The sequence below is a fragment of the Nematolebias whitei genome, chromosome 5 (genome assembly GCF_014905685.2).
Source record: "Nematolebias whitei isolate Nwh7 chromosome 5, NemWhi1, whole genome shotgun sequence".
Taxonomy (NCBI): domain Eukaryota; kingdom Metazoa; phylum Chordata; class Actinopteri; order Cyprinodontiformes; family Rivulidae; genus Nematolebias; species Nematolebias whitei.
In genome coordinates this window covers 31,592,670-31,615,865 of record NC_056502.1, presented here as the reverse complement: position 1 = coordinate 31,615,865, position 23,196 = coordinate 31,592,670, and the positions used below count along the sequence as shown (strand labels likewise).

At 41.8% G+C, this 23,196-nt stretch overlaps 1 protein-coding gene across 1 annotated transcript in view; it reads right to left on the bottom strand.

The window, feature by feature from the left end:
* Positions 1–1,657: 1,657 nt before the first annotated feature.
* The window catches only part of LOC119410201 (DEP domain-containing protein 1B-like), a 46,645-nt gene continuing 25,106 nt past the window's right edge, over positions 1,658–23,196 (bottom strand). Inside the window, exons 10-11 of the mRNA XM_037677114.1 lie at positions 3,949–4,131; positions 1,658–1,822 (exon numbers count right to left, since the gene is read on the bottom strand). Coding sequence (XP_037533042.1) covers positions 1,658–1,822; positions 3,949–4,131 — 348 coding nt within the window. The remainder of the gene's footprint in view (positions 1,823–3,948; positions 4,132–23,196) is intronic.

Below are 23,196 nucleotides of genomic sequence, written 5' to 3'. Positions count from 1 at the left end.
AGCATAGTTTCCTCAAATGATTGGGGTGGCCTGTTTTCTTATGGTAATGGCCATCTTGGATTTTGATGTGGCAACGTATTTTTTGATGCGGCTAGATGTAGCCAAACCAAAATGGAAGTCAGGACCCCACTTATTTTTCATGTTATTCAGCTCACAAGACGAACGGGGTGGATGGTGTTTCTAGTTCCCCACTTAGCTCTGCGACGGGACAAAAAGCTGCAATATATTGCATTTATTAGATGGTTTGAATTAACTAATCCATTGAATTTTTCAAAAGTTTAATAGTACCAAAACTTATATTTAAATACAATTAGGATGGGCTCTGATGAGTACCAAAACTGTGACCAGCACCATTACAGTAGTGCGTATTTTGGCACATATTTGCCTTAAAAGTATAGGCAATGTGGGATCATGCCTAAAAAAAACTTTACTATGTGCAATCTCTTTAGTGACTTTACGGCACATATTGAGTACAAATGTTTTTAACTATTTGCCTTTTTACAAACCAGGTTCTTTTTAAATTGTCTCTGTCTTTGTAAATGTATCTTTTATTAAGCTTTTCTTATTTTTATGATTATTTTATCCTGTTTTTATCTTCTTACGAGTGAAAGTCAGTGTCATTGCTTGTTAAACTGAATATTATGATATGTAGAGATCAGTATCTTGTTTTTGAAATAATAAACTGAACCAACTTTAATTATTTGTGTCCAACTCACTGGGAGTTTTGTTTTTCCCACTTGCTTCTAATGCATCACTTAGAGCAGAAAACACAACTGTCCCAAAATCTATTGTCCACGATATTCATGTATCAGGAGAAATGGTAAGATAACCTGACAGGAGCTGAAAAACGTCAATGGCAAGTTAAGAGGTGAATGACTTGTTTCTAAAGAAAACCAGCAGTGGATCCACATCTGTTGGTTCAGACTTCACAGGAAATGTTGAACAAACTTATTAGAATTGAATCCTCCTTTGATTCAAGACGTTTATGAAAGCTATCACCTGTAGCTATCAAAATTACTCCACTTTTCTGAAAGCTATCGTTTTCCCCTTTGTCATAAGAATATGACAACAAAAAAGAGAAATTTGACATTTTCTGTAAGAAAACTCATTTGAGATGTTTGGCACAAAACAAGAAATGCCATTACCGCAACTGTCCTAGGAGATCATCTTGAATCAGAAGAAATTGCTAATAAGTACAATGATCAAATGATGTGTGGTACTGATTGTAAGCTTAAGTAGTCTATGATTGTTTTCTTATTACTAGTTGTTGAACACTAATTTGACCTGCTGGGTGCTCGATTTGTGGTTTTGTGTGTTTGAGCTCTGGTCTGTTGTCACCATTTGAGACCCGAGTGATTGGTCAGAAGGATTTAAATCAGTTTGCCAGTGCATAACAGCATTACATTTAACTTAATAGTTATTAAAATACTGCAATATATGCCATGTTACAAGATAAAACCCTCCAAATATAAGTTTTAGGTCATTTCGTTCAGCCCTTCTTCCACGGTGAATGAAAAATAAATAAAACCTAAACAGAGACTGTTGGAGTTTTTACCTCATTAGAGCACTGTTCCAGCTACACTTGTCCAGCTCTCATGACTTAACCCAGCTGAGATGTGCTTGTAGCCTGAGGCAGAAACATGTCAGTTGTGGCAGGTCATGCCCTGAAGCTCCAGCTTCTCTGAAAAGGCTGGAGAGGTTTCTTGAGGTTGAAGAACATGAGATGAGGTTTGAGGCGTGGCGTTTTCTCTGGAATGACAGCAGATCTGCTTTCCTCAGTAGGAAATCTGTTATGATAGACCTCTGGGTAGGACTTCTGGAACTGAAAGTGAGGAAAAAAATTTACTTATCTTACAGAATATGTGATTCTATGATGTATATGTAAATTATCTGAAAGTGGTGCCTAACTCTGGGAATTTGGTGTCACGATCAGATATTCAGATGGACTTTTGTTCAGTTAATGGAACCAAAAAGAGTTTGATGTCTGAAAATAATCTGTGAAGTAATGATGCTTTTTACAGTCTAATCCTAAACTCTGAAGAAGAAAGGCTCCAGAGCAGGGTATTTGTTCATCGTATGGTACTGTTGCAACCTGGTGAGGATTAAGCACCACTGCTTGTACACCTCTCCAGCTGTGAAAAGCTTAAATATGCACAGTGCGCTCATAAATTATCGGAGTGAAGCCCATTAAAAGGTGACTCTCAGGACTTGGAGGAAAGACGTAGAACTTTGGCACTCACGGCTGCTTTACTCAGTTTCAGCAGAAATTACCACAAGGGACAAACTATTTTTTATGAGTGACACATTTTATGAGTTTGGGCTCAGTCTTTTTTGATAAAGAAAACATGCTTTTAATCTGAAAACTTGAAGACGGGCAGGTGGTGCTTCAGTGTGTCCCAGAACACATTTACATCCAGACTGGTATGAGAATGTGGATCAGATGGTTTATTAATGTGGACACAGTATGAATTAGTATGTTCATTGCTGTTTGACTGCTGCCCTACTACCCATGATGCACCAGGTATAAACAGAGCCAGGCATGTTTTTGCGTGTTTGCCTCCTGGTTCCACTCAAAGCCCATTTCCAGAGATTTTCACAGGATTTATTGTTGCATCCTGAGCTGAGAATCTTCCAAGATTATTATCTTTAGTTGCAAATAAATACAAACAAGTTAGTGTTGTTTTTCCTTCTATTGAAGATTAGAATAGATGCAGGTGCACCATTGTCAGTATTTGCACACTGCTGTGAATGTTGTTTACAACACTTAAATAAATGAGAGCTGACACTGTTTTAGCTAATCTTATTTTGACACTAGTTTCAAGTAGATGTGAAGTTTTTACATCCGTTTTATTTACTCGCTTCTTCTTTCTGGGTTGCAGGGAACTGGTGTCTATCACCAGGAGTCAATGTGGGAGAGGTGGGGACACCTTGGACAGGTCACAAGTCCATTAAAGGGACACAGAGACAAACAACCATTGACTCTCTCACTCACACTCGGGGACAATTTGCCAACGAACCTAACGTATGTTTTTGGTCTGTGGGAGGAAACTGGATTACCTGGAGAAAACCCATACGTGCAAAGGGAGAAGAGATAGGCCCCAGGGCAGGAGGAAAACCTGCAACCTGCTCACCTAAAGGCAACAGCTCTAACCACTGTTCCACCAGTTTTTATTTTTGTAATTCCTTACTTTTAAATTTTCTGTAACGCTTTATATTTCGGCTTTTAATTGTTAAAATACCCAACAACAGTGAAAATTGCTTGCACACACAAAGGACTTGTGGCAAACTAGTTTTTGCAGCTGCAGGTGTCCCACAATTTCCTTTTACTGCTGCTCTTAAGCGTTAAAATCTTTCAATTATTCTGGTGTAAAGTCTGTTCAGTGACTAGATCACGAATGTTTATTCTGCCACTCCTGATGTCCCTTGAGGAAGTGTGGCCATGTTGCATAAAGTTATGTGCATTTAAAATATTGGTAGCACACATAGATGGCTCAGTACCAATAATATCAGGATGGTATTACTAGAGTAATAATCACTCTAGTTCTGAGGTTTGAGTCCAGACCGAGTCAGAAGCACGCAGTGCCTCACACCAAATCTTTACATGTGACTCGTTCATCATGCAGAGCAGGACATATGAACTACAGGTACAGAGGGGACGCTCCGTACAGAAGCCCCCAAGGAAAGTGACAGGAGAGATGGTCCAAATGATTTGTGCACGAGACTGCTGGTTTTGATGATTTCAGGAGATTACCTCCTTTTAACGGCAATCTCACAACATCACAGTAAACTAATAATAGTGCTTGTTGTACAACACAAGGAAAAAACATGTATCACAAAATTGTAGATGTACAGTCTCTATGAACAGCATCTTCAGTATAGGACCAAAACAAAGTTAAATGAGTACGTGGTATGCTATTTTTACTTTTATTGTAACACCCATAAAGATACCTGTTTAAGTCTTTTCCTCTTGTCCTTAAGAGGAAGTTCTTTGTCTGCAATCAGGCCTTCCAGTAGTTGCTGCAGCGGGGTTTGTGTACCAATAATCTTCTGCTCCTCGCATTCGATCCTCCGGATCTGTTTACAAAAAGCTGGCGACGCGCTGAAGTCTGTATCTGAACCAGCATATTTGATCTGACGAAAGACAGAAGACAAGTTGCTTAAAAGTTCCTTGATGCAAAAATCAAGTTTTTAGACTTATTTATGTTTTCATAAGACACATTTTTCAGGTACCTATTATGAACAAAAGAGCTCATTGAACTGGTGATTATTGGTTTGAAGCACTTTCTACTACATGTTTGAGCATAATCTGCCTGAGGATTTAAGGCAGGCTTGGAAAACTGCCAACTGACTTCCATTGCTCTCAGAAAAACACTGAAAACTTACATTTTATTAATAAATTAAGGAAAATGGTTTGAAATCAACATGACGCCAAACATTCTAAGCTAAAATATACTTCAAAATTGTTTTGCCCTTTTAATAAAGTCAGTTGTTACTGAGAAAACCAAGCTAATAATACAGTTTGAAAAAAGGAAAATAAATCATATATATACTTTGTACTACTCTACTTAATGCTTTGCATCAGATGTTTCTGTACAGTATTCGATTTGCTTCAAACATGGTGCTGTGCAAACATTTCCACTTTGTCTTCCAAAGAATGTTCTTTCAGTTAGTAAGTAAAATGTGATTATATAGCACTTTCCACAAATACATTATCACAAAGTGCTAGAAAAGTGCAAATAAAAGTGCGATTAAAAAAATGGTATATGAAAGATATAATCATATTTCCATACACATATCCATATAATCCATACACACATAAAAATATACATGCTTAAGAAGATGTAGAACACAGTCAAAGACCACGAGGAGAGAAACGTGTCAGGAGACAGGAGAAGACAAAAGTCAAGAATGTAGGACTGAGGGTGGCTACTCTAAGTTGGGGGCAATGACAGGCAAAGGTGGAAATATGGCTGACATGATGCAGAGAAGGAAGGCAGATGTTTTATGTGTCCAAGAAATCAAGTGGATGGACAGCAAGGCTCGCAGCATTGGAGCAGAGCCTAAACTGTTTTACCATGGTGTGGATAGAAATAGAAATGAAGTAGGGGTAGTCCTGAAACAGGACTTAGGAAAGAATGTAGTGGAGGTAAAAAGAGTGTCAGATAGGTGATGTGTCTAAAGGTAGAAGTAGAAGGTCTGTTGCTAAATGTTGTCAGTGTTTATGCTCTACAGGTTGAATATCATGTGGAGGAGAAAGATACATTTTGGAAAGATCTGAATGTGAGGGAGGCAGGTGGAACAGTCAGGCTACAAACATCAGAGGTCACAAAGATGCAGGACTTCAAGTAATTGGGGGGGGGGGGGGGTGGCAATTGTCCAGGAAGATTGGGAAGGTAGTAAAGAAGTGAAACGGTGTATCCGGGCGGGATGGAGTGAATGGTGAAAAGTTTCAGGAGTGATTTGCGATAAAAAGGTGGCAGTGAAGGTCTGGAGACAGTGACACTGACAAAAAGATAGGAGACAGAACTGGAAGCGGCAAAAATTAAGATGTTGAGGTTCTCCTTAGGAGTGACAAGAATGGATAAGATTAGGAATGAGATCATCAGAGGTACAGCACTGGTTGAACAACTGGGAGATAAAGTTAGAGGCTAGATTGAGATTGTTTGGACATGTCCAGAAGAGAGACAGTGGGTATACTGGTAGAAGGATGTTAGAAATGCAACTGCTAGGAAGAAGACAAAGAGGAAGGCCAACGAGGAGATATATGTATGCAGTTCAGTGTTTCTCTTGAAAGGGTGCTCGTCTCTTTGGGGATTTTCTTGTGTGTGGGGGGAGATGTTGAGGTGAGAGAAGTGGAGGTCTACTTTAGTGGTGGCAGTTGTTATCGGACAGAGGCACAGGTTGGTCATGAGAAACAGAGCGCTACGTCTGCATTGCGCACGGGGGTTGGTTAGTTTAGCGCTACGTTTATATTGCGCGTGAGAGATGGGGTTTGATTAGCTTAGTGCTACATTTGTATTGTTCACAGTTTGGAGTCTGAGCTGAGAAGTTAATCTCCGCTTCCTGTCTGGAAATGACGGTGCTGAGTGGGGTTGGGGGGATTTGGCAGGTAGGGTGCTTGGTTCTGTTGACAGGGCAGGGTGCCCTCCTTGGATAATGGTAGGGGAAACATTGCAGTTAGAGAGGATATGGAGACAGTTGGAGGATGGAGGATGCAGAGGACAGAGTGAGATGGAGGAGGATGACTCTCTGTGGTGACCCCTGAAAAGGGAAAAGTTGAAAGAAGAAGAAGATGATGTAGAACACAAAATATTTTAAAAGCCCTTCACTGAACTAAAAGCAATGTTTATTAATATATATATATATATATATATATATATATATATATATATATATATAATTTTTTTTTTATGCATTGGTTAAGTCTTGGTTGCAAAAAAGGGGCAGTACATTTTAAAGTTGGAGTACAACTGCTTGGACCGACATATCCCTTCCACATTTCAAATGGGTGTAGGCAGTGGTGGGCACGGTTCTGGTAATCGGCTAATAGCAGAACTAACGTTCCGTTTAACGGATTAGTGCTTTTGTTAACTTTAAAAACCTTTAGCGGGATTAGCTTCTGCTAAATTTTAATCCAGTAAATTCAAGGCCGCTAATTTTTTTTAAAGGAAGTGCTCCACACTAAACATGTACAGGTGATTTACACAGAAAGATGTTATGTTATGCTTTGCAGACCCAGGCAAAGGTAAGTACCACCCGGTGATATCCTCTTAGTGTTTCCCCCTCATACCTTCTGCAAACAGTCTCTGCATCATGGTGTCAGTTTACAGCCAATAAAAAAGACAAACATAAATGACAAACCAAAAGAGAATGACAAAATAAATGAAAAAGCCATTTTTCACACTCAGACATCATAAACTTTCAAAAACATTAAACACATAATTCCTACCCAGCATGCTTTGCAACATTCACCGTCTCTGGGATGTATCTCTCTCAAACATTTCACACATCTTTACTTTAATACAAACAGATGTATTACTAAGAGAACATTGATGATACCATACCATACCATACCATACCAATTTATTTATATAGCACTTAAAACAGCAACAAGGCCAACCAAAGTGCTGTACAAAAGAACCAAACATGCACAGCAGACAGGAAAACATAAAATAGAAATACAGATACAAATAGCAGCAGAAGCTAACTAAAATGGCCAACAGAGTAGAGAACAGACCGGACCAAAACAAATCACACCGTGTTAAAGGCAAGCGAATAGAAGTGGGTCTTCAAGCGAGACTTAAAGACTGAGAGTGTGTTGTGGGAGCCTGCCGGACACTCAGTGGCAACTCATTCCACAGTCGTGGACCTGCGACAGAGAAAGCCCTGTCACCTCTGAGCTTACGATGGGTTTCTGGGACTGAGAGAAGCATCTGGTCTGCTGACCTCAGAGAGCGCGGTGGGACATATGGCTGCAGAAGATCAGTGAGATAGGATGGGGCGGAACTGTTCAGTGATTTAAAAACATACATGAGAATTTTGAAATGGATCCGAAGGTGAATGGGTAGCCAGTGCAGGGAGGCCAAAACTGGCGTGATGTGCTCTCTATAGCCTGTACCAGTTAAAAATCAGGCTGCAGCATTTTGGACCAGTTGTAGACGAGCAATGGAGGACTGACTGATTCCAAACAGAAGTGAATTGCAGTAATCAAGCCTAGATGTTATGAAGGCGTGGATCACTGTCTCAAGGTTCTTTTTGGAGAGTATAGGCTTCAGCTTAGACAGCCATCTCGGCTGAAAAAAACAGGATTTGACCATCATGTTTACGTGACTGTTGAGTTTTAAGGACGGGTCCATTATCACCCCCAGATTAGTGACCTTTTGTTTCTCTAGCGGGGCTAGAGAGAAAAGGTCAATGTCATGGTTCATGAATGAGCCACTGGGATGGAACAGCATGACTTCAGACTTCTTCTCATTGAAGCTTAAGAAATTTAAAGCCATCCAGTCCCGGATGTCAGCCAGGCAGTCAAGAAGAGGCTGAATAGAGCGTGTGCCTCTGTGCCTCAGGGGGAAGTAAATTTGGCAATCATCGGCATAGAAATGAAAGGGTATGTCGTGTTTGCGGAAGATAGCACCTAGTGGCAGCAGATATAAAGAAAAGAGAAGGGAACCGAGGATGGACCCCTGCGGTACCCCCCACTGGAGTGCTGTCGATGCCGAACTAAAAACTTTGATATTGACACAGAAGTTTCTGTCAGAGAGGTAGGACCCAAACCATTTAAGGGCTGACCCTGTGATGCCCACCCACTGCTCCAGTCTAGAAATGAGGATGTTGTGGTCGATGGTGTCAAAAGCAGATGTAAGGTCCAATAGGACAAGCAGCACAGAATCACCTGCGTCTGTGGATATGAAAATGTCATTAAAAACCTTCAGTAGAGCAGTTTCAGTGCTATGGAGAGATTTGAAGCCAGATTGGAATAACTCAAGGATAGCGTGATCCCCCAAAAACTGTTTCAACTGAGACTCCACAATTTTTTCCAGTAGTTTAGAGGTGAATGGGAGTCTGGAGACAGGCCGGAAGTTGGACATGACTGAGGGGTCAAGGTTAGGTTTTTTCAGGAGGGGCTGGACAGCAGCATGTTTAAAAGTCTTTGGCACCACACCTGAGGATAAACTGCTATTCAGAATAGCGAGGATAAAAGGACCCAGGGTAGGAAAAACTTCCTTTAGTAGTCGAGGGGGGACCACATCAAAGGGGGAACCAGATGGCTTCATGCTGCACATTACCTGCTCCAGAGAGGACAGAGAGATGGGCTCAAAGTGGTCAAACACAGCCACACACTGAGATGGGATGGACAGATCATGAGCTGGTGGAGAAATGAGTGCCCGGGTGTTTGCCACTTTTTCTAAAAAGAAATGGAGGAAGTTTTCACACAGCTCAGTTGAGGCTTCCAGAGGTGAAGGCTCACTGAGGTGTAGAACTGAGTTCAGGGTGGAGAAAAGAACTCAGGGGTTGTGGGAGTTGGAGACAATTAAATCAGAGAAGAATTTACATTTGGCAGCTTTAACGGTTTTCTGATAGTGACGCCAACTCTCCCTTAACATTTGAAAAGAAATTTGCAGCCTGTCTTTCCTCCACTTTCGTTCAGCTTTGCGACACTGCCGCCTAACGGCTCGCGTGACGCCATTCAGCCAGGGCTCTGATTTAAGTTTCGTTTTTCTGGTCTTAAGGGGAGCAACACGGTCCAGAACATTTAAACAGGCAGAGTTGAACTGAGAGGTTAGCTCCTCAGTGGTAAGAGACACCGAGAGCTGTTCGATCCTCTCAGAGTTAAAACCTTCATTAAAACAAGCAGCAGTGAAACGGTTAATGGAACGCGTACGTGCAGGAATGCACGTCTTAGCAGTATGACAAGGGGGTGTGAAGTCAAACAATACAGGCATGTGATCTGAAAAAACATTGTCACCGATTTTTCAAATTAGAAACAGAGACATCGCATGTTAAAACGAGGTCCAGCGTGTGACCATGTTCTTGGGTGGGGCCGCTCACCTGCTGAGCTAAGCTAAAAGAGTCCAATAAATCTAGAAAGTCCTTCACTAAGGGCTTCTCCTGACAACACACATGCAAATTAAAGTCACCAATAAACAAAAAGTGAGTGTATCTCTGTGTGATATCAGCCAAAAAGTCATTTATGAAGTCCTTAGAACGAGGTGGGCGGTAGTTAAGCGCGCACAGAACCGTAAGAGAGTGTCCGAGTTCAAAAACGCTCAGCTCAAAGCTGGCGCGGGACACCGGGATGGACAACTGTTTACAGGCCAAGTTTGCTTTAAAAACTGTTAATAATCTCTCCCCCCCGCGCCGACCTGATGGCGGCGGGGGATTGAAACACAGACAGTCCGGAGGTAGTAGTTCCGCCAATGCGCTGGACTCACCATCAGGAATCCAAGATTCTGTGACGAACAGAAAATCCAACTCCTCATCTTTAAAAAAGTCATTGAGGATAAATGTCTTGTTGGAAACAGACCTTGCGTTGATTAAACACATCCTGATATTGTCCAACACAGGCACAGCCGTGGATGGAGACGCGTGCGCCAGCGGGCGCAGGTTATGAAGAACAGCTCCTCCTGGTCTGCTGGTGCGGCGCACAGGTAAACAACTCCAGGTGTTTCCATGGACTGAGCGCGCGGGCAGCTGGCCAGCAGCCGGGCCCCGGGAGCACCACGGGTCAGAGAGGAGATGATCAGATCCAGAGCGAGTCCTGATAGAATAATCCACACTTTGCCTCAGTTTCACCAAAATCCCTGCATGCTTCCCACGACGTCTGCGACGTTTCCTCCATGGAGAAAGGCCAGGGTCACGCAGAAGGAATGCAGGAATCTCAGATAGGACTGGTGGGGAAGAGTGCTGGCCGCTGTTGAAAAACTCCGCAGGAATTTCAGCAAATGTACGGAGCTCCAAAAGTGCCCGACGATCATACTGAAAATATGACTCGGCACACTGCACAAACCATTGTAAAAATAACAAAAATAAAATACAAGCAGAGAGCGAGAGACGGGCAGCCCTACACACCGGCGCCATCTTGGTAACGCACAGCAACTGTGTAGTTAGTTTATAAAAATAGTTTACCACAAAGAGGATTGCCAAAGTGACTTACAGTAATTTGTTATAGTAGATGACACGAGGGAGATGTCCGACACACATTTAATGTATCACTCTGCTTCTATGTCAATTTTATTTATATAGCACATAAGACACCCCTCCCCTCTATCCAGGACATTGGTCTCAGACGCTGTCTGACCAGAGTAAAAAATAATCAAAAGAGACAACTCACACCCACAATGTGGACTGTTTATTGTTGACCTCTGGCAGAAGGTGCCACAGCCTGAGGACCAGAACCACCAGATTCTGCAATACTTTCATCCCACGAGCTATTAGACTGCTGACCTCAGGTCACTAATGAAGTGACCACAATAACAAACGCACACAACCACAGTCATACCTCAGTAAAAAACCTTACCCAAAATAAGCAGTATATGGGAATTCACTCAGGCATGGATGCTGTGTTTAGTATATATACATATAATGTAGATATCTGTACATGCGTATATAAATGTATCATATATCTAGGTGTATATAAGAACATTCATTAACATTTGCACATTACTTGTCGTATTTGCACTAGAATTGCATCTTCTGCTCTAAACATCAAAGTCTATAAAATTCATGAAAATTATGAACTCCTACACTGATGTGGCGAAATGAAACAAAATTTCATTCAATTTTGTATGGTGCACTGTACAGTTACGAATAACAATAAAATTTATAAAGTTTATTTAAAAACCAAAGTGCTTCATAAACAGAAAAGCATTATGAAAAATCAAACATTAAAAAACACAAGTGTAATAAAAAGGCTAAGAACAAGAAAATAGCACACCTAAGAGTTTCTGATGTAACTCAAACCAAAACTTGAATTTAAAGCCAGTCTAAAAAAAAATGTTTAAGGCAGGATTTAAAGGACTGTATGGACTCTGCAGAATGAATATCAATGGGCAGGGAGTTCCAGAGTCTTGGGGCTGTCACTGCAAAAGTCCAATCCCCTCTATGCTTCGATTTACGCTCAGCTGCACTAAAAGCATCTGACTGGAGGATCTCTGGTGGCCCATGGGCCACCAAATAATCAAAATTGTAGCAGGTTGTTGCGACTCTGAACACTTTTAATTTAGTGAACAAAGGTGTAAAAATGGCTCTTGATTGTAAAGGTTGCAGACCCCTGGTGTAGGGTATCACCAACAACCGTTGACGTGGTTACCTTAACATGCGAGAAGGTGTGTGTGGAGCTCGAACCGGTTGGAGATGAAAGATGTCTCAGAAGTCCTGTGGTTTGTTTAAATGTAACTTTACAAACCCTTGACTTGTCATGTTCTGTCTACAAAGAAAAAAACAGAAACAGTTTCCAGGAAACTTTTCCAAACAAGTCCTTCATTAATCTTTTTTAATTGTTCAGTCAGGAACTTTAAATTTAGTGTCAACTGAGGCCTTTAGAGACATTTTCCACAAGCTGTCAAGCACATGAAAGCTGCTGGGCCGGAGGATGTTCCCGGACAAGCTCTGATGAGCCATGCGGAGCAGGTGGCATGGGTGCTCTCTAAGATCTTCAACTTCTCACTGTCTCAGGCTACAGATCTGCTCTGTCCCACCTGGACCATCATAAGAGCTATGCACTTCTCTTCACTGAATTTCACTGATTTCATCCCCATCCTCCCTCATAAACTGCCAACCCGGAGAGTCCCTTTTTTCCTACATTTTTTCTGAATAAACAGTTCCTGATGGACCCCACACAAAGGGTCAGGCTGGTCCCACACTTCCACAGCCATCAGCGTTAGCTCTGGCTCTCCACAGGGCTGTGTTCTGAGCCCCCTGCTCTTCACAATGTGCACACGTGACTGTGCTCCAGCAACTCCATTGTCAAATTTGCAAATGACTACTGTGGTGCTCATATCTGGAGGGGATGAGTTCACCTACAGCAGGGGCGTCAAACTCACTTACAAAAGGGGGCCAAAATTAAAACTTTTTTTTAAACTAAGGGCCAATTTCAGAAACTACCAGTACATTAACTCAATTCAGATACTCAACATATTTTCTTGGTCACAGGTTCCTCAACAAGAGTTTGATTGGTCTCATTTGATGTTCTCTGTTGTGCTTTCGACGTCATAATCAAAGATTACTGAAAAAAACTCAAGAGATAGAAGTATTTTATGTTTACCATCTTGGGGGCCAGATATGATGTCAACAAGGGCCACATTTGGCCCCTGGGCCTTGAGTTTGACAATATGACCTAAAGGAACAAAATGGAGCACCAGACTGCATGATGCACAGAAAGCAAACTGCTCCTGAACACAGCTAAAACTAAGAACCTCCTCATGGATTTCAGAAAAAAAAGAAATTAATTCACTTTAAATCAAAGGAGGCTATGTGAAGAGGCCTTCAGACTTCTGTTTCCTTGGAGTCTATATCATAGAAGACCTGACCTGGGGCATAAAGACAGCGGAGCTGGGGAAGAAAGCTCAGCAGAAACTTTCTTTCATGAAAGTCCTCAGGAAGAATAACCTGTCTCAAAAATCACAAGTGTCCTTCTATAGCTTCTCCATCAAGTGTCCTGTGCCTCGGTTTGTGGTTCTTTAGCTGCACAGAAGCACAGAAAACACTTCAGAGGATGATTAAGGTGGCATAGGACTTCAATGGATGCTCCCACTTCCTCAGGAAAGCCACAAACATTTTGAAAGACTCTTTGCACTCCGATCACATCCTGCTGAAACTACTGCCATCAGGCAGATGATGCAGGATTAAAACAAGGACAAAGAGACTGAAAAACAGCTTCTGTCTCAAAGTCATCAGGGCACTGAAGGCCACTTAGCACCTTCAGTGCAATTATGTGCACTATATGTATAACAAGTGCAATCATTTATTTCATGTTGTGCTGGATTTCAGTTCTTTTTTTATATTGTAAAGAATTTTTTCTTACCTTTTTCCTTCTATATATAACAATGTATGTAATGCAACAATGACTAAAAAGGTTTTCTGACTTTGAGGCCTGTACGGTCTGACATGTAGCTCCGAAGGTCTTTTTTTTTACTGACAATTTCTATAGGTTTGTAAAATTTAACCTCTAGGTGAACTTAAATGGGACATTCACTCCTTGAAAGATTGACAACTGTCTTCATTTTTTTCCACTTGTAAAATAATCTTTTTCACTTCAGACTGATGGATTTTGAATTATTTTGAAATGACTATATAACCGTTCCCAGATTGGAGGGCAGCAAGAATTGCTCCTTTAATACACTGCTGAATTTTCTTCCCTCTTGGCAGTAGGGCTGAGTATCGAACCGAGGTTCTTAAACGGCACCCACCGAACTTCACCTGTCGGTGTATGTATTGAAACGTCACTCTTTTTTCGGTGTCAAGTTTCAGTATTGGCTGTAACGTGTCATGTGGTTTCAGCACGCAGGCAGGTAAAACACCAGACGTATGGCAAACAGACTACGTGTTTACACCCATAGCTGCCGTACCTAATCTATGTCTAATGTATGTCTATGGTGCTGGTGACGCCCACAGATGGGGTTCACGTGTGCAGCGCGTGTGTGCTTCGACAACACACGAACAGAAAGTTGCTCTGTGTTTTTCTGCAAGAAGAGAGACGGATAGCAGCCTCCCCCTCCTCCTCTCAGCATTAGTCAGTCTGTGCGTGTTAAACAGACTCGATCAACATTCCACAGCCGGACTTGTCTTCATCAAAGAACTCCCGAGGACGGCTCTGTGTCTGTGTTTCAGCTGGTAAGTTTACATTTGTTAACTTTACAGCAGCTTAACACATACATTGCTGTGAATTAAACTAGAATCCATGTAACGCTAACTTTAAGATATTAGTGTGTAAATTTATTTTATCTACGTAGCTAGCTAAACTCAGAAGATAACTAAAGATTGACAGTAACAGATAAAGCTTAGCTTGTAAAAATGTGCTCATCCAGCCAGTCAGCTGCTTAAACAGTTCACTAATGTTCACGGTTTATGTTTATCATCTCCTCACAGGAGCCTCTGACCCAGATGTGAGGACAGAGGCAGACAAAAGAAAAGTGAGGTGGGGGCAACAGGACAATCACAAACTTTGTTGTTAAAGTTTGCTGCCTTTTTCTACAGTGGAGGCTGCATGGTTGAAGTAAGTTAAGCTGTAAAGGATTTTGTTGACCAGTTAAGCTTTTATTTCTCAGCCTAATTTTTTTTTGAGCAATAATAACACAACCATGTTATTGTTGATGTTTTGTGTTCTCATGTCAATTAGGGAGATGATCAGAGCCATAAACCCCAGAGAATTGCAGAGAAGATTCAGGCAGAGACACAGAGGTGCAGATATCTGCATCATCCCTAACCTCAGTGAATCCAGTGACCTGCTGGTGGAATGTGAGGGACAATATGTCAGTGCTATCAAACTGACAACCAGGGATCTGAGTGTGCAACAATCATCATCCACACCCTCAGAGTGAACATTTTCTACTGCTGGAGACACCATCAGCCAGGAGCGGGCTTGTTTGTATCCAGAGAAAGCAAACATGTTGATTTTTCTGATGAAAAACTGTTAAGTGAAAAGGTCATCAGCGTGTAGCAGTGAGCATTAGACACTGACGTGTCACTGGTTGTTTGTAACTGTTCTTTTGACCTGAAAATTATTTGTTTGTTTTTATGTAAGAAAACTGTTTGGAATAGAAATATACCCAAGTTAAAAAATAAAATTCACAATATGTACTGTAATGTGTAACGTAATTTTATTCTTGTTAGAATGAATATTAATTACAAAATTGGTACCGAAAAAAGAACCGTCCAGGAACCGACACCGAAATGAAGGTACCAACACCGGTACCGATACAGATTTTTTTAGAAAGGTACCCAGCCCTACTTGGCAGTGTGTTAACACACACCTGACTGCTCCTGCCGCAGATTTTCTAGAGGAAGTCACGTTTGTGTATATTTAATTAGCTATTATATATTAGGAATATCCTTATTTTTTCCAAATGCTAATAAATCTGCATTTTGTCTGTCTTTATTTTTAAATCAAAGTGTGCAGCAGTATGTCACCTGTTGTTATCCAAGGTTTTCTTTGGCTATTTTAGGACCTTGAGGGGACCTGATAATAAATGTATTATTATTTGCAAACTACAATAAGTTCCATTTTAAAGTTTGGCCTTTAAAACTTTCTGTTGCCATGGTATGAACTAGAAGAATATGAGGTAATTCTGTTTGGATGTCTTTTGTAGACGTAATTATATCATTTTGTGCAATTTTATGTAACATTGAAGGAAAAAAATCTTGCAATAAAGCATGAGATTGCACATAATGTTTTTTTTTCTCCCCAATATTTAACAAAAACCGCTACAACTCAATGTGTCAGTCTAAAATGATCTTAGTCTAGAGCTCTGGCATGACAAGTGGAGGGTGACACAGAATACAAGCCTTTGAAATAGACAGTGCAGCACGGTAGACTTCCTCTGCCTTCTGAAAACAATGGCAAATTGCTCACACCTGATGAACTTGGACGAATTTGTGGCACTCCATGACTTGATAAATTTAATTTGTGAATATGAAATGGAGACATTACTGTTAAATCATACTGACAATGATTGTGGATACAGAACTTTTTTTCCAGTATAAACTTTTTTTTAGCCCTTGTTGATGACTGAATGTTGAAGCATTCAGGAGATATGGCCTTTTGGTTTTGAGATCCATTTGGAGACTCCGGATGGACACTTTGGAAACCACATAGACAAACCCACAAAAAAACATGCCCTGAGCAGTCATTTTAAATATGAATTGGTGATAGGTAAGACTAGATTCTATAGCCTCATTTAATTTTCCAGTTCCTAACTCATTCCCGGTCTTAGCCGGTTTGGTGCCCTGGGCAAGCACTTTGATCAAGACACATTTCTCTGCACAACTGTCAAGGAAGGTCTGAACCTTTTCTGAACAAGACAGTTTACACTATTGCACTTGAAGAAACAAATTCAATTGCACAAATGTCATGTAAATTCTTACCCTTGTGAATCTACACTATTACTTTTCAAAAAAGAAATATGGATTGCACTGCAGGGTATCAGCTTTGTATGCATCTCGTTCGTTCGCGTAAACACGGTCCAGCATGTTGTTTCCACGTGTTTGCACTAAGGCTGGCAGACTCCCGATACCCTCTCTCTTTCTGTTGAATGTCCACTCTTTGGACAACAAGATGGATTTGCTTTGTCTGAGAGTGGGTGCCTCAGAGGAGATTAGGAAATGTGCGGTGCTTTGTCTCACGGAATCATGGCTTAACAGCGACATGCCAGACAGTGTTTCAACTGGACAACAGACTCTTTTTCCAAGTGGATCATTGCAGCGAGCTAACGGGGAAATCGCAGGGAGGTAGAGTATGCATTTATGTGAGTAAAAGTTGGTGCACAAACTGTATGCTGATAAACCGCTCTTGCTCCAAGGCTTTGGAGCAGCTAACAGTGAAATGACCACATTATCTACCCCGCGAGTTCACAGCGGTGTTCATAACAGCTGTTTACATAGCCTCGGATGCTAATGCTACCAATGCTCTGCAGGAGCTTCATGATAATTTTAACTCGTTGCAGCGCAAACACCCTGAGGCTTACTTGGGTTAAAATTAAATCTCAGGAAGTCCAACATTTTACTGATCACATCAACTCTGTGGATAAATAGATAAAGTTCACACAAGATTTAAAAGATGGCAGGTTGGCTTTCTTGGACTGAGGTCTTAGTCTCTGATGGTGATGGAGGACATTTGAAAACTGAGGTGTACCGCAAACCCACCAACACAGACAATTATTTGTTGCTTGACTCTCATCACTCACTGCAGCACAAGTTAGGAGTCATCAGGACTCTGTACCACAGAGCAGTCTCTGATGGTGATGGAGGACATTTGAAAACTGAGGTGTACCGCAAACCCACCAACACAGACCATTATTTGTTGTTTGACTCCCATCACTCACTGCAGCACAAGTTAGGAGTCATCAGGACTCTGTACCACAGAGCAGACAGCGTCCCCACTAACTCAGGAGCCAGGCAGAAGGAGAAATCCCGCACAAGACAGGCTCTAGAGCAATGTGGATATCCTAACTGGGCTTTCCTGAAAGCAGAGAAGAAACCCAAACAGGACTCCAGTCAGCCATCAGGTGAAAAGGAGGAACCCAGACGAGTGGTCATTCTGTATGTTGCGTGATTATCAGAGAAACTGAGACGTTTATTTTCTAAACATAACATCTCAGTGGCTTTTAAACTCCAAGATACATTATGGCAAAGACTGGTTCATCCCAAAGATCCAGTCCCTCAGCACAAGCAGAGCAATACTGTGTATGCTGTTCAGTGTCAGGAGGGCTGTGATCAGTCTTACATCGGGGAAACTAAACAGCCACTGGCCCAGCACAGAATACCACCAGGCCAGGACGCTGCGGTCTACACTCATCTCCAGGCCAGTGGTCACTCTTTCAGGGATGAAGATGTTCACATCCTGGATAAAGAGGAACGATGAATAGAGGGAGGAGTAAAGGAAACCATATTTGTTAAGAGAAACCGCCCATCATTGAAGCCTTTCGGATGAAAGACAAAACGTTTCTACATTTTTTTGTTATTTGAACCCCTCCAAAGTACCTGACTTAACTTGTTTAGATTTTTCTACCTGGGTTATTGAGCATGCATCAAGACACAAGATCATTGCCTTTAGTAATTATAAGCCTAACTTTCTCATATCAGTTTTGCACAAATTTCATTCTTCAAAACTGTAATATTTTCTGATGAAAACCATATACATCAGCCTAAAGAGCTAAATGTAAACAACAGTTAGCATCTTCTGTTATTATTTAATAGTAAGCCTATCTTGCAGCAGGCTACAACCTACATAAAAGAACAGCTTTCATGCTCCAGGAGATGACACAGCTGCACACCATTATCTTTTGCTCATTTCTCTTCTTCTTTTCTCTTTTTCCTAAACTGGGCACCTGAAGGCTTTGACCTGATCTTGTCCATCTTCCATGTGTATAATTGGCACTTCCCCAACAGGAGTCAAAACAACTTAGGTCTAAACTAATTCACCTTCCTTTCCTTGGTGTGTGGATTCATTTTTGTATTATTTTTGTCAGCCAAGAGGATCTCCAGCTACAAGTACTGGAAATCACTGGAGAGCATCCTGTGCTCCAGCATCAACGTGTGGTATGGAGGCTGCACAGCTGTAGAAATAAAAGCTTTGTAGAGAGTGGTGAAGGCTGCACAGAAGTCTGTTGGAGTCAGCCTCCCCACCATCACAGACATCTACACCTCTAGATGCAGGAAGAGGACCACCTGCATCATGAAGGACCCCACTCACCCAGCACACACTTTTTGCCCCGCTCCCCTCAGAAAGGAGGTTAAGGAGCATTAAGTGTAGAACCACTAGACTGAGGAACAGCTTCTACCTTGAGGCTGATAGACTCATCTCTAACCAGAATAATCACTGTGAAAAGTCACATCACGTTGCTGCTATGTTTCATGTTGCTGCTGATCTATTTCATGTTGCTGTGTTCATGTATGCTCATCTGCTCACACAGACTTGTGTTCGTGCTGCTGTTCGGCGTATTGTTTTGATGCTATTAGTGCTTAGCATATTTTTTGTTGATGTTTTTCTTTGTTCATATCTTAGCTCTTATTAATGTTTTTCTTTTACATTTTATTGTTGGATTTAACTGAGACTCTGTGTACATAATTTGGTTCCATTACATGTACCACATGTGGTGAGAACGTCAAAGAAAATCTGAATCTGAATTAACTGATATGACGTGAACAATAAAGTTGCTCTGCCCACGTGGAAATGTAATCCAGGGTGAGCTAACCTCCGACAAACGAACGACAGCTTGTTGGCGGAGGAAGTGATGCTCAGGGCATTGCCTCAATGAGGCATTTCTGCCTTATCAGCCTGTGAGAGATTCCCTTGCCCCCTTCCCTCCTTTCACAACCTGTGTGTCAGACCTCAACAGAAGCTAAATGCTGTGCACCCGGGGGAGGGTACCCACTGCCTGCAAATGGGCGATAGGAAACCCATATGCAGGCTAAACAGGCTATATGAAACAATGCATCTTATTATTTTGAGGGGGAGTGTGGTGGCGGGTGCTCATGTCGCCCTTGATGATATGCCACCCTAGGCCCATTTCGGAAACTGCCACTGCCTATATGTGCAGCAACATATAATTTGTTTTTATTGTTTTAAATCCCAGGAAAGAGAAAGAATAAAATAAAAAGGTTTGATTTTTGTGTGTTCCAGGATTAATAACTAAATACTAGTTATCGATATGTTGACTGCAGAGATGAAAAACTCAGAGTGTTATCTTTAATGAGAGGCCAAGATTCTGCATATATGCCAAAGGATTCAAGAACAGCACAAGATTTGATTGGAGTATGCTATTTTCAGGCATGTTAGGCTTTTTTTGGGGGGGGGGCTGTTTGATTTGGGGTGGCTGAGGCTGACTGGTTAGAGCAGTCGTCCTCCAGTGCAAGAGTTGGGGGTTCAATTCCACCAGCAGTCACATGCTGAAGTGTCCCCCTGGGCAAAACACTGAACCCGTCATTGCCTCCGATGTGTGTCCCATTGGTGTATGAATGTGATAAAGCTCTGATTAGTCTTAGTATAGATGTAGTAGAGTGCTGTATGAATGGGTAAATGAGGCACAGATTGTAGTGCAAAGAGCTTTGAGTATCTTGATAAGATAGAAAGGCGCTATATAAGTACAGTCCATTTACCATTTCAACAAACACACATTATTCTTACAAGAACAACATTTTTATTTAAAAAAAAATTCAAATATTTTCAATGTTCATATTAAGAGAATAGTGTTTTCAGCTTTTCCTCACTATGGGATATTCCAACCATCCAACCAACCAACCATCCATCCATCCATTATCTTTACCCGCTTCTTCCATTTTTGGGTCACGGGGGTTGCCAGTGCCCATGTCCAGCAATCACTGTGCGAGGGGCGAGGTACACCCTGGACGGGTCGCAAGTCCATCACAGGGCCACATAGAGACAAACAAGACAAACAACCATTCACTCTCTCACTCACACCTAGGGACAATTTAAAGTTACCAATCAGCCTAGCATGCACATTTTTGGTCTGTGGAAGGAAACCGGAGTACCCGGAGAAAACCCACGCATGCACGGAGAGAACATGAAAACTCCTCTCAGGAAGGCCCACAGACCGGGATTTGAACCGGCAACCTTCTCGCTGAGAGGAAGCAGCTCTACCAGTTGCGCCAGGGTGCTGCCCATATTCCATCCAATGTACCTGTAAATTGACTAAAATATACAAATTCACAAATCATCAATTCAATTCTTATGTCAACCCATACTTACAACTGCATGAGAAAAATATGGGGTTAAAATATAAGACTTAGCAGAATTATCATGTTAGAGAAGGTAAAGAGAGCAGAACTATTTCTCAGAAATTTACCATGTTATTTGAAATGTCACAATACAAAAGGCCTCAGTGCTTTTTACTCAGAAAGCATCAGGATTTTTTTCATGCCCCCTGACTCAAGTATTCTTTCAACAGCCTCCAACAATCTTCTAGAGATGTAATGCCACTATTCCTTGCAGAAGCTGAGTTGCTTACAGCCATTTCCTGGAAAACTACATGGAACACAAATGGAAAAGTTTTAATCCCATTTTTATGTAATAACTTTTAAAAGATTTACTAAATTAAAGTACCATTCCTCGATGGGATGCATATCTGTCTGGCTCTCGCTCGAGGTGGCTGCTTCTGTCTTTCCTCGGTCTTCCCTCCCCCATTTTTCTTCCTCCTGCTTTGCTCTCTGTGTGTCTGAAGCACCTGGTACACATCTCCCGAACGTAAATTAAGATTATGGATCTGGTAACATGGACTTTCAACGCTATCAACAAAATTTTTTCAGCAAAACGACAGGGTCCAGAAGAACCTGCTTGCCCAGCTGAGACAAACGCTGTGGGGTATGTCATGGACCCGTGGGGAGTGTGGCAGCTGATGTGCCTCTCGGTCTTGTCTCAGGAAGACGCTGAAGATGTTAGGATTTGTGGTTAGCAGCGAACCCAGAGTGCAGAACAGGGACTCAACTCGGCAGATATACAAAAAATATGATTTAATGATAAATAAAAAGTACAAAATAAATATGCTGACGGGGCAGCAAAACTTACATAAACAAGGAGGGAGGCACGGGGAACTCAGGAGACACGGGGAACTCAGGAGACACGGGGAACTCGAGGAACCAGGAAGACAGAGAGACTCAGGAGACTCAAAGAAGCACACCCAACGAAGACGACCCGACAAAGGACAAGACAGAATAGGGAGACTTAAATACAAGGAGAAGACGAGACATGATGACAAACAGCTGGGACGAGACACAGGTGGCAACAATGGAAACTAACGAGGAGCACGAGGAAAACAGACACACCGGGCCACAGAAAACTAACATCCTTACAGAAGATGTTTACATATTTGGATTTATGATAGTAGGGACTCTGCTTTTTGGCATCGGCGGAGCTCTGTTTTATCAACGTTTGAAGAAGACATCGGCAGCAATTTCGGCCATGACAAAGCTTCCGAGTCAGTATGAAGGTTTGGTTTGTGCTGTGAGTACTCAAAATCAGCTGATTTGCGAGCTAAACCGTAATGTGGAAGCGATTTCTGAGAATCGCAGGCCACCTGCAGCTTCTGGGACTCGTCAGCATGGTGGGAGCAACCTTGAAGGAGACTCATAACATGGATCAGTGGAATGGATTCCCATAATCAGCTCATTTCGAACCAGAAAGTCCAGAAAGACTCAAGGCTGATGAATAAAATCTGTCTGCCTGAAGAAAATCAACAATCAAAGCTTATCTGAATCTGACTCCCCGTTGGCCTCAGAGACGGGACGACTATCAAATTTCTCCTGGGTCACGAGTAACCAGGGATAAAAGCTTCATCTATCGCACTTTGTGCACTATGTCCATCTTTCGAACGATTGTACGTACATGTTCTCGTTGAATCTAGGTGCAATAATAATAAAGCTTATTCTGATTCTGATCACCCACCACACTGCATGTTAAAATAAAAACAATAAATAAATAAATCTTGTATGATTTGTTAGTACTGAGAGTATGTGTTGGAAGAAAATGCAAGCCAATACCACATCAAATTTTAGTTCAATATTTGTATAATTACCTGAGCCATAGCTATTTTTGTGTCTCCAGAATCAGCACCTCTAAGAAATACCAAGCTACCTCCAAGCAGGAGACAAAATGCAGACCAAACATGAGGTACTTACAGGCCAGAGACAAAGTTGTGGGGAAGTATACATCAGTTAAGCCTCCAGTATACTGCCGCGTACGTCCGTTCACGTGTACGCACGCATGTACTGTACGCAGAGGGTTCAGTCATTAAACTCCAGCGTACACCCTGAGCAGCTGCAGAGCAGCTTCACAGACAAGGGGCGTTTACCTTCGGGACAAATTGAGGTCGCCGATTGGTCATTTGCTGACACGCCTACTGGATTGATTGACAGGTCAGGGGGAAAAAAAACAGAGCGCTGGCAGCCTCAGCCGCAGCGGTGTTCTGTGTTTATATGTTGTTGTTAATAAAAAGATCTAAAAAAAATAAATAAATAAAAACAGGG